We start from the raw sequence: 17,876 nt of genomic DNA, 5'->3' as shown, positions 1-17,876 counted from the left end.
TCGATTTTATTTACATGTTACTGATTATTGCCGTCCAATAAATGTACAATCACAAGCGAAATAAATTCTGTGCTTGATCAGTTATGAGAGAGCTTGTAACACCACTTCCAAATCCTCATGAACATAGCTATGGTGGCGAATGGGTCCAGGGTGTTTTACGTAAAAAAACTGAGAAAGAATAAACTAGAAAAGTCTAGAATGTATCACTCTTTGGCTGTCACTTTGGCAGCGCACATTCTCTATGATGAGAGGTATCCCAGGGCAGTATGAGGAACTACATGGTGCATAATTCCCCTGTGTGTCGAGGATGGGTCTGACTCAGATATTGAAAACATGCCTATGTTCCAGTTATTACTTGTTCCTGTTCTGTCAGCCAGGCCATTAGGAACACCGTCTCCTTCAGGAACATTGAGGTAGCCAAGTTGTTAAAGCATTGTTCAGGATGCTGAGTGAGTGAGTGAGTGTGGTTTTACGCCGCTTTTAGCAATATTCCAGCAATATCATGGCGGGGGGACACCAGAAGTGGGCTTCACACATTGTACCCATGTCGGGAATCGAACCCGGGTCTTCAGCATGACGAGCGAATGCTTTAACCACTGGGCTACCAGACTGCCCCTCAGCATGCTGAAGACCCGGGTTTGATTCCCACATGGGTACAATGAGTGAAGCCCATTTCTGGTGTCCCCGCCGTGATATTGCAGGAATATTGCTAAAAGCGGCGTAAAAACACCCACTCAAACACTTTTCTACCTCAGATCCTGAATATGCCGACTGACTGATATTGCGCCCATCCAATCCACGGTCTCACCTTTTTCTTGTGTAGCTTGTGTTGGACAGCTTGTCTGATGATGTCGTCCAGGCTTAAGTTAGACATGACGTAATACGGCAAACACAAACGCCAGTCTTCCTCGTTAGGCCTGAGGACAAAAAATACGTTGCCATGAATCTTGAAACATTTTCCATATACAGCATACTACGTTTAAAATGAACAGACAGATATAACGAAATGTTTATTTGTCCCAGCCATTTGCTGTATATATGCTGTTAACAACTTATGGATAAAGTCAGTGAGTGAGTTTGGTTTTACGCCGCTTTTAGCAATATTCCAGCAATATCACGGCGGGGGACACCAGAAATGGGCTTCACACATTGTACCCATGTCGGGAATCGAACCCGGGTCTTCGGTGTGACGAGCGAACGCTTTAACCACAAGGCAACCGAACCGCCACTCTTATGGTTAAAACAAACAAAAGTAGTGGTAGTTAGTTCATTATAACCATAGTTTACTGTATTATATGGAGGATTCCAGGTTAGAATAGGTCCCCAGCAAACGTATTGACGCATGAGGCGACTTATTGGATAGGGTAGTCAGGCTTTGTTCATAGCGTGTTATCTTACACTGATGGCATGGATCGATGCTCAGGAAATCAATCAGGGGATTGATGACTAGATTATCTATAGGCTGCCATCATTATTATAGCTAAATATTGCTGGAGTGTGGTGTTAAACAACAAACAAACAACATATATTAAATTCCCAAAGCTTAAACATTTATCAAGCTGTACAGCTGGACGTATCTGCATTATACGTAGCATCCGTCAGTCTTGTTTGTTGTTTTAGGTCACGTTCGCAAATATTCAAACAGCATGTATGCAAATCGAGTCTCGGCGAGCGATTATATGGCTAACATCCGTCACTATCTGGATAGTTACTTGACCACACGATCAAGACCATTTCGGCTGACGCTTCGGTCTATAGGGAGGATAGCTAGGAGTGAGTGAGTGAGTGAGTTGGGTTTAACGCTGCTTTTAACAGTATTCCAGTTATATCACGGCATGTCAGCTTAATGTGGGAAGAAAGCCCGAAGTGATGCAGGTCTCAGACGTTTACCACTTCGGTGAAACCCACGAGCACGGGTATGGTGCTGACAAACCTAGAAACATAATCGGGGCGAACCGGGATTCGAACCCACAATCATAGGTTTCTGGCGTGCCCAAGGGACGCAACTCTGCACAGCGAATCGCGGCGCCTTAGAAGACTGGGCCACCCGTGCCCCCAGATAGCTAGGAACAGAGCAATCAATACATTCATTATGGTAATAATATCACTGATTTCTCAACACGTTTCTAATTAACCTAGGGAGATAGTCAAGCATCCAAATCAAGCTAACTTTCTGGCAATGATCATGAGGATAATTGTAAAGGTGAGAAGGTGAGAAATGAGTTCACGATTATTGCATAGACGCCATGGGCTACTTAGGTCATCCCTGCACCCCTCCATCGGTACCCCTTCCCCCTCCCCTGCACCCCTCCAACGGTACCCCTTCCCCCTCCCCTGCACCCCTCCATCGGTACCCTCCCCTGCACCCCTCCATCGGTACCCCTTCCCCCTCCCCCTCCCCCTCCCCCCTCCGGGAAGATGGGATTACTGAGATTACTGAGGGCTGTAGGTGGCGCTGTAGGTGGCGATGTAGGTGGCGCTGTACTCACAGGGAGTAGAACTCTCCCAGCAGCGCAGCGGACTCGAGGAAGTCCTCCTCCACCAGAGCATCAGGGCTGCCGGTGAACATCATCTCCCTCTTCACATGGAGGTGGGCCTCCTGGAGCATGTGGAGGTAGCTGGACGGGCCCGTCTCCATCACCTTGCAGCCGAAACTCACCTGGAACATACACCATGGGATGGAGCCACAGTCCCAACTCTCTCACAGACATTGACTTGAACCACAGTCCCAACTCTCTCACAGACATGACTTGAACCACAGTCCCAACTCTCTCACAGTCCCAACTCTCTCACAGTCCCAACTCTCTCACAGACATGACTTGAACCACAGTCCCAACTCTCTCACAGACATGACTTGAACCACAGTCCCAACTCTCTCACAGACATTGACTTGAACCACAGTCCCAACTCTCTCACAGACATGACTTGAACCATAGTCCCAACTCTCTCACAGTCCCAACTCTCTCACAGTCCCAACTCTCTCACAGACATTGACTTGAACCACAGTCCCAACTCTCTCACATACATGACTTGAACCACAGTCCCAACTCTCTCACAGGCCCAACTCTCTCACGGTCCCAACTCTCTCACAGTCCCAACTCTCTCACAGTCCCAACTCTCTCACAGACATTGACTTGAACCACAGTCCCAACTCTCTCACAGACATGACTTGAACCACAGTCCCAACTCTCTCACAGTCCCAACTCTCTCACAGTCCCAACTCTCTCACAGACATGACTTGAACCACAGTCCCAACTCTCTCACAGACATGACTTGAACCACAGTCCCAACTCTCTCACAGTCCCAACTCTCTCACAGTCCCAACTCTCTCACAGTCCCAACTCTCTCACAGACATTGACTTGAACCACAGTCCCAACTCTCTCACAGACATGACTTCAACCACAGTCCCAACTCTCTCACAGACATGACTTCAACCACAGTCCCAACTCTCTCACAGTCCCAACTCTCTCACAGACATGACTTGAACCACAGTCCCAACTCTCTCACAGTCCCAACTCTCTCACAGACATTGACTTGAACCACAGTCCCAACTCTCTCACAGACATTGACTTGAACCACAGTCCCAACTCTCTCACAGACATGACTTCAACCACAGTCCCAACTCTCTCACAGTCCCAACTCTCTCACAGTCCCAACTCTCTCACAGACATTGACTTGAACCACAGTCCCAACTCTCTCACAGACATGACTTGAACCACAGTCCCAACTCTCTCACAGTCCCAACTCTCTCACGGTCCCAACTCTCTCATAGTCCCAACTCTCTCACAGTCCCAACTCTCTCACAGACATTGACTTGAACCACAGTCCCAACTCTCTCACAGACATGACTTGAACCACAGTCCCAACTCTCTCACAGTCCCAACTCTCTCACAGTCCCAACTCTCTCACAGACATGACTTGAACCACAGTCCCAACTCTCTCACAGACATGACTTGAACCACAGTCCCAACTCTCTCACAGACATGACTTGAACCACAGTAACAAAAACTACGAACAGCCTACGAGATACACAGATTAGCATTTATCATGAGGTTAGGATGGGGTAAGGATTTAGGATGGGTTTAGAATTTAGGATTTAGGATGGGGTTAGGATTTAGGGTGATGTTAGGTTGGTTGGTTGGTTTGTTGTTTAATGCCACACTCCGCAATGTTCCAGCTATATGACAGCGGTCTGTAAATAATCGAGTCTGGGCCAGACAATCCAGTGATTAATATCATGAGCATCGATCCACGCAATTGGGACCGATGGCATGCATCAACCAAGTCAGCGAGCCTGACCATCCGATCCCGTTAGTCGCCTTTTACGGCAAGCATGGGTTGCTGAAGACCAATTCTATCCCGGATCTTCACGGGTCTGGGGTGAGGTAAGGATGGGGTTAGGATTTAGGATTTAGGATGGGGTTAGGATTTAGGATTTAGGATGGGGTTAGGATTTATAATAAGGTTCGGAGAGGGTTAGGATTTAGGATGAGGTTTGGATGAGGTTAAGATCTGGGGTGAGGTTAGGATGGGGTTAGGATTTAGGATTTAGGATGGGGTTAGGATTTAGGATAAGGTTAGGATGAGGTTAGGATTTATAATAAGGCTAGGAGAGGGTTAGGATTTAGGATGAGGTTTGGATGAGGTTAAGATCTGGGGTGAGGTTAGGATGGGGTTAGGATTTAGGATGAGGTTAGGATGGGGTTAGGATTTAGGATGAAGTTGAAATGGGGAAGAATTTAGGAGGAGGTTAGGATGGCATTTGGATTAAATATGAGGTTAGGATTTGGGGTGAGGTTGGGATGGAGTTTTAAATAACATAAGGGCATGATTTAGACATCAGAAGGACACAAGGACAGACGGACATCAGATAAATGGACTGCCTCATCAACTCACCATATCTCGGTACAGCTCCGCGGCAGGACACATCTGCAGGGCGTACAGGCTCCACATCATGTCCTCGCTGTAACAGTCACCACCAACATCAGACAGGGGACGCGGACGCTGATCGCCCAACAACTGTTTACACTGTATAACAACTTACTGTGTTTTTTATCAGCCTTGTTAGAAACATGTATACTACTCAAAAGAAGTTAAGGATCACCCAATTCTTTTATAATGGTAAAGTTAATCTGTCATGGCATGAGAGATAAACTATAGTAATATGAAAGAATCAGGTGATCCTTAACTTCTTTTGAGTAGTATATATTGGTAACTCTCTGGGGTATTCCTACCTGTGAGGGTCCTCTGCTTTAGTCAGAAGGATCAGGTGATCCTTAACTTCTTTTGAGTAGTATATATTGGTAACTCTGGGGTATTCTTACCTGTGAGGGTCCTCTACTTTAGTCAGAAGAATCAGGTGATCGTTAGTCATGGTGAGATCGCGGGTACCGATGAAGGGCTGGATCCCGATCAAGCAGACATCCAGGTCAGTCGGAGGAGATGCCTGCGATGGGAGACCACATACAATGTATCTACATAATGGTGATATAATCAGTCACATGATGTGATGACATTTGCCCAAACTGACACTCTAAGATCAGTTGAGGCTGCGGAGTAGCCTAGTGGTTAAAGCCTTCACTCTTCATGCCAATACTAGTGTCGATTTCCCTCATGGGTACAGCGTGTGAAGCCCATTTCTGGTGTCCCTCACTGTGATATTGCTGGAATATTGCTAAAAGTGACGTAAAACCCAACTCACTCACTCCCTCACATTGAGATCGGTAAAGTTTTGCTGAAGTGAGTACGGTTTTACGCCTTGTTGAACAGCATCTCATTCATATCTCGGGGTTCAAAGTCATGCAGATTCCTGAGGGTGACCACTTTGCTGAGACCCACTGACAGAGACCAGGTTGATGTGGGGAGTCAACCCTCAACCAGTAGACCCTGTCTACTGAGGGGACCACCCTCACTACCGAGGGGACCACCCTGACTGAGGGGACCACCCTCACTACCGAGGGGACCACCCTGACTAAAGGGACCACCCTGACTGAGGGGACCACCCTGACTACTAAGGGGGCCACCCTGACTACTAAGGGGACCACCCTAACTGAGGAGACCACCCTGACAGAGGGGACCACCCTGGCTGAGGGGACCACCCTGACTAAGGGGACCAACCCGACTGAGGGGACCACCCTGACTGAGGGGACCACCCTGACAGAGGGGACCACCCTGGCTGAGGGGACCACCCTGACTAAGGGGACCAACCCGACTGAGGGGACCACCCTGACTGAGGGGACCACCCTGACTAAGGGGACCACCCTGACTAAGGGGACCATCCTGACTGAGGGGACCACCCTGACTAAGGGGACCAACCCGACTGACGGGACCACCCTGACTGAGGGGACCACCCTGACTGAGGGGACCACCCTGACTAAGGGGACCACCCTGACTAAGGGGACCATCCTGACTGAGGGGACCACCCTATCTACTGAGGGGACCATCCTCACTGAGGGGACCACCCTGACTGAGGGGACCACCCTGACTAAGGGGACCACCCTATCTACTGAGGGGACCATCCTCACTGAGGGGACCACCCTGACTGAGGGGACCACCCTATCTACTGAGGGGACCATCCTCACTGAGGGGACCACCCTGACTGAGGGGACCACCCTGACTAAGGGGACCATCCTGACTGAGGGGACCACCCTATCTACTGAGGGGACCATCCTCACTGAGGGGATCACCCTGACTGAGGGGACCACCCTGACTAAGGGGACCATCCTGACTGAGGGGACCACCCTATCTACTGAGGGGACCATCCTCACTGAGGGGACCACCCTGACTGAGGGGACCACCCTGACTAAGGGGACCACCCTATCTACTGAGGGGACCATCCTCACTGAGACGACCACCCTGACTGAGGGGACCACCCTATCTACTGAGGGGACCATCCTCACTGAGGGGACCACCCTGACTAAGGGGACCATCCTGACTACAGAGGGGACCACCCTGACAACCGAGGGACCACCCTGACTAGAGAGGGAACCACCCTGACTACCGAGGGGACCTCCCTGACAGGGGACCACCCTGACTACCGAGGGGACCTCCCTGACTGAGGTAACCATCCGGACTGAGGGAACCATCCGGACTGAGGGGACCACCCTGACTACCGAGGGGACCACCCAGACTACAGAGGGGACCACCCTGACTACAGAGGGGACCACCCTGACTACAGAGGGGACCACCCTGACTACAGAGGGGACCTCCCTGACTACAGAGGGGACCACCCTGACTACCGAGGGGACCACCTTGACTACAGAGGGGACCTCCCTGACTACAGAGGGAACCACCCTGACTACCGAGGGGACCTCCCTGACAGGGGACCACCCTGACTACCGAGGGGACCTCCCTGACTGAGGTAACCATCCGGACTGAGGGAACCATCCGGACTGAGGGGACCACCCTGACTACCGAGGGGACCACCCAGACTACAGAGGGGACCACCCTGACTACAGAGGGGACCTCCCTGACTGAGGGGACGATCCTGACTGAGGGGACCACCCTAACTGAGGGGACCACCAAGGAATATGGCTCCTCAGACCACAGGGCCACTATTTAGAGGATACAGTGAACCTCATCAGTCCTGACCCTGGAAACCCATCCTTCCAGACAAATACGGCTGCAGGCGTCCAATACTAGGAGACCAAACCCAGTACATCATGATTGGCTTATTGTTTCTCATGTGAATAGAAATATGTATTGGACTCACATGTTTCCATGTCATAAATATAATTTATCATCCAAAACATGCTCCCACAGGAGATATCGTTTGTTGAGATCAAGCGATATCTACAATTTTCCACTTTTATCAACTCGCGTTGATAAATTTGACATCAAAAGACACTCGGGTGAGATTCTCTATATATTACAATAGGCTGGTGTAAAATAATGTTAATTTCTAAAAGATGACAGATACAGCAGAAAAACAAGACCAATGTGAATCACAGCAGCACATGGAGGCATGGTCTTGAGCTGTCTGGGACCGGCTCTCACCTTCGTGGTGAAGTCGTACTCCTCCGACTGGTGGATGGCGACGGTGCTGTCGCGGGCGGTGTACGTCTCCACGCCCGTGGTGGTGGCCACATGCAGCAGCCCACTGCAGGGGATGATCTGGCAACAAGCAACATGCAGGACTCTATGGCGAGATTTGGCTGGAATTGGTCAACAGATTCCACAGACCCTAACATAACGATAAGTGAAAAAAAATATAACTTTGCCAACTTCTGTGTCCATGACAACTGGTCTTACAACAGGTTAAACCACAAAACAACCCAGCTTACCAGCCAACATATTCACGTAACTAGTTTAAGAATGAATTCTTTTTGTAACAATGTCTTTTGTATTTCATTACCGTATTCGACGTAATAAGCGCCCCGCTCTAATGAGCGCCCACGGCGATATTTGCTAATATATTGGCTAGTAAACAATCCCAATTAGCACCCTTCGTGTTTTATTTTCACCCTTAATTACAGGAAATTAAATTCGGGGAAAATATATCTGGTGTGTCTTATACGTACAAACTTTTCTTTTGTATCATTTTAGGCTATCAGCCTAAACCACAAATTTACGATCTTTCAACTCTTTCACCAAAATTATATTCTAATAAGAGCCCCCTCATTCTAATTTTGAGAGCGCCCTAGGCGCTTATTACGTCGAATACGGTATTTATCAACTTTCCAATGAGACTCTGTAGTGATACAGTTCTATGAGATATACCGATAGTGTTGCCTCACGTCACACTGTCATTGCATGACACCTTCTGACAAACTTTAACTCGTCATACAATTTGACACACCGTATTCACCATATTAAGAAGCATCCCACTCCAATAAGTGCCCTTTGACAAACTAAGTATCAAGTCTTTGAAAGGCATTTAGAAGTGATACACATAAGGAAGAGAAATTATAGATGTCAGTTTTTTTATAATGAGGAACACAATACATGACAGTCTATTTTCTTTCGTATATTACCCAGGACAGTTTTTACAAAAACAAGCAGCACAATTGCCATATAATTGCCTAAGCATAATCGCTACCGCTTGATCTCTGACAAATTTTACTCATTGTGCCTCTTTTGTCAATTTTCTAATTGGGCATACCTAAAACAATTGTCAACTCGTTGCGTAATGGTTCACATATTATTTCCCCATGTGTTATATATATTTCAGATGCAATTTAAAACACATTGGGACATGCGGAATTATACAGTATGCTTGAACACATTTAACTGTGTCTTGGGTATATTTTTAGATGCAAGACATATGTAGAATCAAAAATTATTTCTGAGGGATTCTTTGACGAAGAACTTAAAATCAAACGCGCATTCTGATTGGTTTGTCGTATTTTCGCACATAACATTCATCGATAGGGGGACGAGTCTCCTTGCAGGTTACGGAAAGGGGCGAGTGGTGACGAATGAGTTATCCGTTTGATTGGAATTCTAGAAGTTGGGAAAATAAGCAAGAAAAACCAACCCCATGTGCTATTTAATTATTGGTACTGTACATTTGGCTTCATCCAATTATCTGCTTGTTATCCATTACCGTTGTTGTCTGTTAATCTGCTGCTATCACAACATGTCATGTATACCTCGCATCACTTGGTTGTTGTCGCTCCAGTTTGATAACGGTGTAAGACTCTACATCGATACATCACTGTATGCAGTAAACCAGAAGTTGTTATGCCATAAAGGTGTACGTTTTTCTTACTCAACAAAGTCAATTTTCTGTAATTGAAAGCTCTCAAACATATCTTGACAGCACTGGTTCAATATCTACCTAACTCTGGGGCATACCTTGACAGCACTGGTTCAATATTTACCTAACTCAGGGACATACCTTGACAGCACTTGTTGTATATCTACCTAAATCTGGGACATACATCTACCTAACTCTGGGACATACCTTGACAGCACTTGTTGTATATCTACCTAACTCAGGGACATACCTTGACAGCACTTGTTGTATATCTACCCAATTCTGGGACATACATCTACCTAACTCTGGGACATACCTTGACAGCACTTGTTGTATATCTACCTAACTCAGGGACATACCTTGACAGCACTTGTTGTATATCTACCTAACTCTGGGGACATACCTTGACAGCACTTGTTGTATATCTGTAGCATGTGACGAGTTTTACCCGAGGGTAGAGAGAGTACAGGCACCCTCCCCGTCCCCCGCTGACGAAGCAGCTCATGGATGCCATGTTGCGATATCGAGGCGACATTACCGGTGTAGAGGTACTCCCTGACTCCACCTTCCTGGATATACCTGCAATATACAACAGACCTTCCAGGATATACTTGCATTATACAACAGACCTTCCAGGATATACTTGCAATATACAACAGCCTTCCTGGATATACCTGCAATATACAACAGACCTTCCAGGATATACCTGCAATATACAACAGACCTGCCTGGATATACCTGCAATATACAACAGACCTTCCAGGATATACTTGCAATATACAACAGACCTGCCTGGATATACCTGCAATATACAACAGACCTTCCAGGATATACCTGCAATATACAACAGACCTTCCAGGATATACCTGCAATATACAACAGACCTGCCTGGATATACCTGCAATATACAACAGACCTTTCAGGATATACTTGCAATATACAACAGACCTGCCTGGATATACCTGCAATATACAACAGACCTTCCAGGATATACCTGCAATATACAACAGACCTTCCAGGATATACTTGCAATATACAACAGACCTGCCTGGATATACCTGCAATATACAACAGACCTTCCAGGATATACCTGCAATATACAACAGACCTTCCAGGATATACCTGCAATATACAACAGACCTTCCAGGATATACCTGCAATATACAACAGACCTTCCAGGATATACCTGCAATAAACAACAGACCTTCCAGGATATACCTGCAATATACAACAGACCTTCCAGGATATACCTGCAATATACAACAGACCTTCCAGGATATACCTGCAATATACAACAGACCTGCATGGATATACCTGCAATATACAACAGACATGCATGGATATACCTCCTATTTACAATGGACCTGCCTGGATATACCTGCAATATACAACAGACCTGCCTGGATATACCTGCAATATACAACAGGCCTGCCTTGATATACCTGTAATATACAACGGACCTTCCCGATATACCTATAAAAACAACAGACCTTCCAGGGTATACCAGTAACAGAACTGATCTTCTGGGATACAGCTGACATGTACAACAGACCTTGCTTGATATACCTGCAATATACAACGGACCTTCCCGATATACCTATAAAAACAACAGACCTTCCAGGGTATACCAGTAACAGAACTGATCTTCTTGGATACAGCTGACATGTACAACAGACCTTGCTTGATATACACCTGTAATATATCATGATATGAAGCAGGCCTCCCAGGATAAGTATACCTGTCCCATTCATCATGACTGAATCTCCACAGCGGTACTTTTAGCATGCTTCTTTCACAGAATACTCAGGTAGAAGTACGGAGCAAGTTACCCGGGAGATATGCAGGAACAATGGTCACTTGCTGCCAGTCCTCCCGCATGCCGGCGTCCGAGAAGTGTAGCAGCGTGACGGCCCTCACCCCACCGGACGACTTGAACGGGCCTCCTACAACACACGCAAATGTATTTGCTTTCACGCAGACGTAGCATCCACAAACTTTCATGAAGGGATTCGAACCAAAGACCTTCTGATCCGAGGCCTTGTCCACATGACCAAAGAGGTTAAGAGGGTAAGGATGTCATCTGTGGGACTCAGAAAGTCTGTGGTTCGATCCCCGGCCACATCATACCAAAAGATGTTAAAAGATGGTACTATATATATTCAAAACGGGCATTAGTCCGGACTAGTATAAGCAGACACACACTTACACATACACATCACTATATAAATTCAAAAATCTTGATTGACATTAAACCCCATTTCACCTTCTTTGCTGTTGATTGGCTAACACCAATATGAGATTAGACTATGCGTGATGAATTTAATATGTCAAGATTACCTTTATCACCTGAGGTACAGATAATTTAAACAATTTGTGACAAGAATCAACGAAACAGATTGAAGCATATGGTTGGTATGATGATCACTGATCAGTGCATCGCTTCATCTTGATTCTATGGGTGGCCCAGTCGTCTAAGGCGCCGCGATTCGACGTGCAGAGTTGCGTCCCTTAGGCACGCCAGAAACCTATGGTTGTGGGTTAGAATCCCGGTTCACCAAGATTATGTTTCTAGGTTTGTAAGCACCACTTCAGGCTTTCCTCCCACATTAAGCTGACACGCCATGATATGACTGGAATACTGTTAAAAGCGGAGTTGAAACCCAAGTCACTCACTCACTCACACGCATCTTGATTCTCACCTCTAAGGTCCTGCAGCACAGGTGGGGATGATTTGTGGCCAAGTGACCTGGACGTTCCCTGGAGGCCCGGCAGATGAATAGTTATCTCCCCTGTCTCGGAGTCTTCCCCCTCAAACCTCCACGCCTGGAAATAGTCATCATCTGAGATCCTGGTGGAGGAGGAATAGCTACTGGACAAGTCGGACGTGCTGTGGACGTAGGGGCTGGGATTCGTTGATCGGTTCTGGCCAATCATGGAGTATTCAATCTGATCGATGTCTGGTGGGTCGCTTTCAAATATCTCATCTACGTCAGCCAATGAGGAGAGGTGACTGTTGGTTCGGTACGAGGACCCTGGGGATGGGGGCGTTGTGCGATACACATGACCTTGACCATCTTTGTCCTCTGACCTGACAAGGAGAAAAGAAATAGTGCCGAGGTACTAAAGCTCACCATGTGTCTTATGTTCAGTTCATTAACAAACCAAGACAATATGTGTTTCCAGTTTCCCCACCTAATCTGGTTCCAACAACCCTAAAAATATTTTCTCAATTGAACCAAAGTTGTTATCACCATCCTACTATTGCCCTTATTTTAAGCCACTAGCATAAATTTGTTGTGCTTCGCTATAGACATGATTGATAAAACTACCGTATTCGACGTAATAAGCCCAGGGCGCTCTCAAAATTAGAAACAGGGGGCTCTTATTAGAATAATATTTTGGTGAAAAAAAAACAGAAAATGACATAAATTTGAGGTTTATGCTGACAGCCTAAAATGTTTATATACGACAGATATATTTTTCCAGAATTTAATTGCCCATAATTAAGGGTGCATATAACACACGAGTGCGTATTATACACGAATAAATAAATCTAGTGTACATTGATCAATCAGAAGGGGTGCTAATTGGGATTGTTCACTAGCCAATATATTAACAAATATCGCCGTGGGCGCTTATTAGAGCAGGGCGCTTATTACGTCAAATACGGTATCTTCATTTGAAAGCAGGTTTTCAGTGACAAACTGCAACCATCCTCTATATGTCCCAGGCTCGCCTTTCAGAAAACCTTCACTAACCCCCTGATCCATGCATTTGGTTCTCACGATCTCAAATCATCCGCTCTTGATTTTCATTAACATTTACCAACATTTTAAAACATTGAGATACGTAAAAGGGAAATCTGACGTGCCACTGCCACCTCTCATGGACATGAAGACATCAGAAACATTTTTTCGGGCTTTCTTTTGCATGTCAGTCAGCTTCTCAATGTTGAATTTCTGGCAAACTCTATTGTAATCAATGGGAATTGTACCATTGCAGGTAATGCCAACCCAACATTGAGGCTATTTTGTGACCCGGCTTCTGATTGGTCCATTAGACTGAGTAGCCTAGCAAATCAAATTGCGGGTAATTTGAGATTGCAAGAAACACGAGAATGGATCCAGGGGTTAGAGTAGGTTCACTGAAACGTGAGGCCAGGAGAAACAGACGATGAAAAACAAGTAAACCAATACAAACCCAACCGATGTATTATTGGTTGGGCTGAACAGTCGGGTAGACCACAATTTGAATATATAATTCTTTTATTTTTCATTGTAATGTTGCGATTATCTGAATTATCACTCCCAACATGTAATGGGGTCCGAGCTGCTCCGAGTTGTTAATTTTGGGAATAAATTATTTAAAAAATTAAAAAATAGTAAGTGTAAGTAGTAATGGTAAGTCTCTTTAGCCTTGGTAAAATATCTATCCCATTGATGCACAAGAAAAGACAACTTGGATGGGACTGATAACATGAGTAAACATGATCATCCCTAATTGAGAGTGTTAAAGGGGCACTGATCTAACGCAATTCCCCGGACTGGTTGTTGCCTTTGTTATTGTTTTTTCCCCTGTGAGTACCCGGATGATACGCAACGCCACTGAGCGTGACCAGAGACTGGGCTACCATCTGCAAGGACAGCTAAATAAACTTGGAGGCTGGATGCAATATTTGTTTTATGCATTTTTGCATAAACACTGATTGGTTAACTGTGATCTATAAAGATTTTGACAAAGGGCGCATGTTAATTAATTTCTTCAGCCTAAACAAACAGACAAAAAGCAAGTGACTTATCAAAACTTCGTCACCATTACCAATGCTACCCACAAAGATACCTACATTTCCTTATTATCTCGAAATCTTTATTTCATTTTGTTGATCAATGTGACCATACGCCCTTATTACTACCGGTATCCATAAAAGTGACTAATGCGCTTACGAATGGCGCAGCAGAGGTCGCGAACTAGTCTAGATTTCTGCTATACATCCGGGTACTCACTGGGAAAAAACAATAACAAAGGCAACAACCAGTTCCGGGGAATTGCGTTGGATCAGTGCCCCTTTAAGCATGTTCTTACTCAACATGAAACTAAATCAATTTGTCAATAGAACAACAAACTCATACATGTCATTGATGTCAATATCCTATAGCCTGTGTTTACCCTGTCATTTAGTTTAGTGATATTATCTCATGTCAACATAGACATACCATCAGTCTTAATAGTTTCAAAATACTTTTGAAAGGCTATTCAACTGACAACATTGACAAGCCCAGGGAAAGCAATCATCATCGTTCAGTATGTCCTTTGGAATTGAAGCATATTAAATGTACCAACAAAGAGAATACTTCTGAGGTTATTTGAAATGTTTTTATTTTTTTTTTTTTACTCAGTGTCAATCACTGGCCTCTGTAGTTAACATAGATTCCAAAGTCAATCCATCATAACTATGACAATAAATGGCTGTAATAATACAATTTCAAATTAATTTAACAAAAGAATAGCTGAAACAAATAAGTTGTAATAAACATTGAATATATCATTATTATCAGAGAAAAATAGAGGTAAGTGTTGTGATTTCTGTTTATACATCAGTGGATTTAACTACCGGTAATTTCCAGTCAAAACGTTCCATTGGTCGTCTTCTGTTGTATGGCCACACGCTTGGCTGGATAAAAGGGGGTAACATCTAGTTCTCATGTCTAATACACCCCCCTAATTTTGGAGTCTAAACTTGTGAAAAAATTGAGTATTATAAACAAATAATTACAGTAAGACTTCATTACATTGAATGCAATTTTGAGAATTTATGAAATTCTTATTTGGGAAAATAACGCCTGCCTGCCATGGCCATTAGTTTAGAAGCCTAGCTAAATCTCAGCCTTGAATAATATACCAAGCATATAAGTAATAGTTTTCATACACATACCTTTTCCTCTCTGATTTTATTTGGTTAAGACGAGACGACTCGGAATCGGAATCCGTGTACTCCAACCTCACAGCCTGGAACTCGTTCTGGGAGGAACACACCACATAATCCTCGCACAGTGACAGCGTCACCAGCCTAAAGTTCCAGCAAAGCTCCAGAAAGATCTCCACATCTCGATACGTCTTCCCCGAGCTTGGCACAGTCTTGTCTACTAAGTGGAAGACCTTGACCTCGCGATCGATTGCCACAGCAAAGTTCCCTGTTTGGGAACACACTGATATGTCAGCAATTTTCCGATCTACAGGAATTTCCACGACATCCAGATAGTTCTGAGTGGAAGATATGAGAGAGGAATGGGATTTGCCAGCGATGCGTACTTTAGTCTTGATTTTAGAACCTTGAGGAATGTCACAATCCCAGTTTAGATAGACACGGATATATTTGGTTAAATTTTTCCATGATTTCTTGAACTCGACTGTTATTAAATAGTTTTCTGAAAAGCAAGGTGAAACATCATAAGTAGAAATTTATCTGGATCTGCTCAGAGGCTGATATTCGTCCAAAGTCTGCAACAAATATCAGTTAAAATTCACAAATTCATTCTGTTATACTGTAGTGATCATGGTCTGTTTTGCAAGATCCAGATAAAAACCATGAATAGTTAAAGTCCAAGGTAAGAAGGATCATCTCAATGTCTAAAACACAAAGAAATACAAACTCCAGCATGTCTGAGGTGAAATGGGGTTTAACATCGCGTTCAAGATAATTGCACTTATAAAGCGACATGCATGCATGTGTGTGTGTTTGTGGCAGCTTGTACAAGTCCGGACTAATGCAAATTTTAAAGTGCTAGCCCACTGAGATACCATGTCGCAGCTTAACATGAATACCCAACCGTATACTGACTTCGAGTCAGCCAGTCCTTGTTTTAGCCCCTAAATGCCGAGCGACAGGCAGGGTAACAACAAGTACCAGCTTTTAACATCTTTTGATATGAATCGGCCGGGAATCGAATCCCTGATCTTCCGCTCCCCAGGCAGAAGTTCTATCCACTAGACTACGCTATAAATAATTTCAACATGTTCTTTGAAATGTTTTTGTGTTGGAAAGAAAAAAATTATCCAAACTGTCAAGTTGTCTGATGAATAACAAAATCAGAATATGTGAAAGCATTTGCAGCTAGACCATAGGAATGGTCACTTAGCATGCTTAGGGTACTTGTAGAATTTGAGTAGTCCTTAGTACCAACTGGTTTTGAAATTGGAACATTTTCGGATGATTAATAGGATGATTTGTCATCCAAAATGTCCTAGAGATTTTCTTAAACTACTTAATGATATCTAACAATGTCCTATAAAATGTTGACAAAATCACACAAAAAGTCTGTATGCCTTACGTCTCTAGGAAAATCATAACTTTATGAATTTAAACTAGCCTTTTCGCTGAAGGGATAGACTGCAGCATGTGTTTATAATGTGTTTAAACAGATGACAGTTACTTCTCTCGTAAAAACTCTTGATAACTGACCCTGACATAACCGCTACAATACGTGACATATCTATGACAGCCACATTATCTATTAGATTTATCTTCCGCACCGGTGTGACTTTGATTTTAAGCTGGATCATCAGTTTCTGGGGTATTTCACGACAAACAATCCAATGACATCTTGATATATTTGATCATTTTGATTTGAAAAGAAAGAGTAGATAACTACACACTGGCAGGGTTGTAGAGTAGTTGTTCAACCAGGGACACGGTCTCAAAACGCCTCGTCTCCCGACAGCCGTCCTCCGTTATTGCGAAAACAACAACAGTGCATCGTCTCGTCGCCACAAAAACGTGCTTCTCGTCTGCACATATTGCCAGTGGTTCATCTTGGATGGGAATAACTTTCTTTGACTTGAAACTATGACAATCGAACACCCGAACCATGGTTGTTCAGCGACGTTTACCACATATCACCTATCAACAAATCGAACACTCCTCATTGACATGGGCAGCGCCATTTTGTCCCGTTTAAAGGTCATGTGATTTCAATGGCTATAAAAACCGGATCGTCTTTGAAAACCGGACAAAACCAATATTCATATATGATGGCTGAACCCATTAATCGTCTATGCTCTGGGTGACATCTGATGATAGCTGCAATTATTTGTCCCCAATGCAAGCTTATTCAACACAGACATGTGAGGATGTAAAGCCAACAACACAAAATGGTAACTTGACTATGTTCGTTATTTGTT

The 17,876-nt window shown here is 44.5% G+C and overlaps 1 protein-coding gene across 1 annotated transcript in view; it reads right to left on the bottom strand.

Moving 5' to 3' along the window:
• The window catches only part of LOC124148214 (Hermansky-Pudlak syndrome 3 protein homolog), a 39,478-nt gene extending 21,838 nt beyond the window's left edge, over positions 1-17,640 (bottom strand). The window contains exons 1-10 of the mRNA XM_048382913.1: positions 17,352-17,640; positions 15,631-16,123; positions 12,398-12,786; positions 11,528-11,641; positions 10,102-10,277; positions 7,997-8,113; positions 5,326-5,447; positions 4,898-4,964; positions 2,490-2,659; positions 809-917 (exon numbers count right to left, since the gene is read on the bottom strand). Of these exons, the coding sequence (XP_048238870.1) occupies positions 809-917; positions 2,490-2,659; positions 4,898-4,964; positions 5,326-5,447; positions 7,997-8,113; positions 10,102-10,277; positions 11,528-11,641; positions 12,398-12,786; positions 15,631-16,123; positions 17,352-17,565 (1,971 nt within the window). The 5' untranslated portion in view covers positions 17,566-17,640. The remainder of the gene's footprint in view (positions 1-808; positions 918-2,489; positions 2,660-4,897; positions 4,965-5,325; positions 5,448-7,996; positions 8,114-10,101; positions 10,278-11,527; positions 11,642-12,397; positions 12,787-15,630; positions 16,124-17,351) is intronic.
• Between the last annotated feature and the right edge of the window lie 236 nt (positions 17,641-17,876).

The sequence above is a fragment of the Haliotis rufescens genome, unplaced genomic scaffold (genome assembly GCF_023055435.1).
Source record: "Haliotis rufescens isolate VD_foot unplaced genomic scaffold, xgHalRufe1.0.p SCAF_42, whole genome shotgun sequence".
NCBI lineage: Eukaryota > Metazoa > Mollusca > Gastropoda > Lepetellida > Haliotidae > Haliotis > Haliotis rufescens.
This window is presented reverse-complemented; position numbering and strand designations above follow the sequence as displayed.